At 44.8% G+C, this 1572-nt stretch overlaps 1 pseudogene across 1 annotated transcript; it reads right to left on the reverse strand.

Moving 5' to 3' along the window:
- Nucleotides 1-447: 447 nt before the first annotated feature.
- TEOVI_000668500:pseudogene lies at nt 448-1572 on the reverse strand (annotated as a pseudogene). Its single transcript has one exon. A coding segment is annotated over exon 1 (1125 nt).

Here is a 1572-nt window from a genome sequence, read left to right on the forward strand (position 1 = left end):
AGCACAAAAATAAGAAGATGCAGATAATTAAAAAAAAAAAGTATGTAAAGTAGTATTGCAATCAACAAAAAGCAAAAAATTAAAAAACAACTATAATCAATAGGTAACAACACCCAGTCGAAAGAAAGTAAATATGAAACTAAAATTGTTGAGCCGCACAAATGCTGCATGGCAACTTACCACCTTAACACACAAACAAAGAAAGAAAGAAACACGAAAACACATACAAATACGAATACAAGAAATTGTGTATCATATTGTGACAGCCTGCGACATCAAAGTAACAAACACATTACCTGTGATAAATTATAACCATATGCTGTTTCCGTCCTAACCATTCCAAATTAAGGGACAAAAAAAAAAAAGGAGGACATATCCGAAAACGTTTGCCGCAAGAAATGATCATGTAACGGTGGCAAAAAAAAATAACACACCCAAGTGCAAACTCTAAACTTGAATCACAGAAACCCGGTCCATACACTTCCGCTGGCCAGACAAGGCATGCTGAAATAACGTGTTAGATATCGTTGTTTGATCCACATGATAAAGTGTCAATAATTCATCTCTCACAACCAAAGTAAGAGGAACACCGGCACCAGGTACAATATCACCTCCAAGAGAGCGGAGACGGGCACATGTGACAAATGTTGCAAAGGGATCTGTGCACAACTGGTGCAGTTGGCAATACCGCCGCATGTGAATAGTCAAGAGAGTGCTATAACGCCTCCCATTGGCATTTACGCATTCAACTCGAGGACAAGTCTCACTGCTTGCTGCATTGGGGTTCTCCAATTGCTCCGCATTATACAACATCAAAGGAACAGCAGATTCCCCTGGAGGAGTATCGCTGTCCTCAACACGAGGATCACGGCTTGTGGAGGAAGACATTTCAGTCACTGTAGGAGGACAGGGCACGGGAACACAACGCCCCCGCTCACTTGTCATCACCATTGTTCCAAGTGCTGCAGCTTCCTCTTCAGTTACCCAATATTGTGACTTGAATCGTGTATAGAAGGGGTGACTCATAAGCACCAGCCGCAGTCTTCGAGAGAAGGGTCGCCCCGTTGCGCAGAGTGGCGTGGCCTTCACCGACGCAAGCGCAACGCACGAATCGGCCTCCGGAGAGTTCGTTTGCTGCAGGTTGTAAAGAACCACGTTAAACATCGAGGTGCTCACTTCAACCCCAACCTCACATTCCAGCACCGTGTAACCCCCTCGTATATATGATGCATTTGTAGCCCAAACAGGCGATCGGAAACCTCGTAACTCCGCTGCATTCGCAAGTTGTTGTGCCACATCGCCTTCATACAATATACCACGAAGGTTCATCGGTTTGTAGTATGATGGTAGAGATCCGACCCTCGTAACCGCAGCACGCTGGGAAGCGGTTTCACCGAGCAGGTTGTCAAGTGAGTTGCAAATACTTTCATTAATTGAAACTTGAGGATGTGTTGCAACTTCCTCAACAGCACATGCGGGAGTTTCTGATGACATCGCCAGGGGTTTTAACATTTCTCTCCGTCCTCGAAAAAAGACAGCAGAGTGCCATAAACTCCGTGTAACCAGCATGTG

Source organism: Trypanosoma equiperdum (assembly GCF_001457755.1).
Source record: "Trypanosoma equiperdum strain OVI genome assembly, contig: ctg_1095, whole genome shotgun sequence".
Taxonomy (NCBI): domain Eukaryota; phylum Euglenozoa; class Kinetoplastea; order Trypanosomatida; family Trypanosomatidae; genus Trypanosoma; species Trypanosoma equiperdum.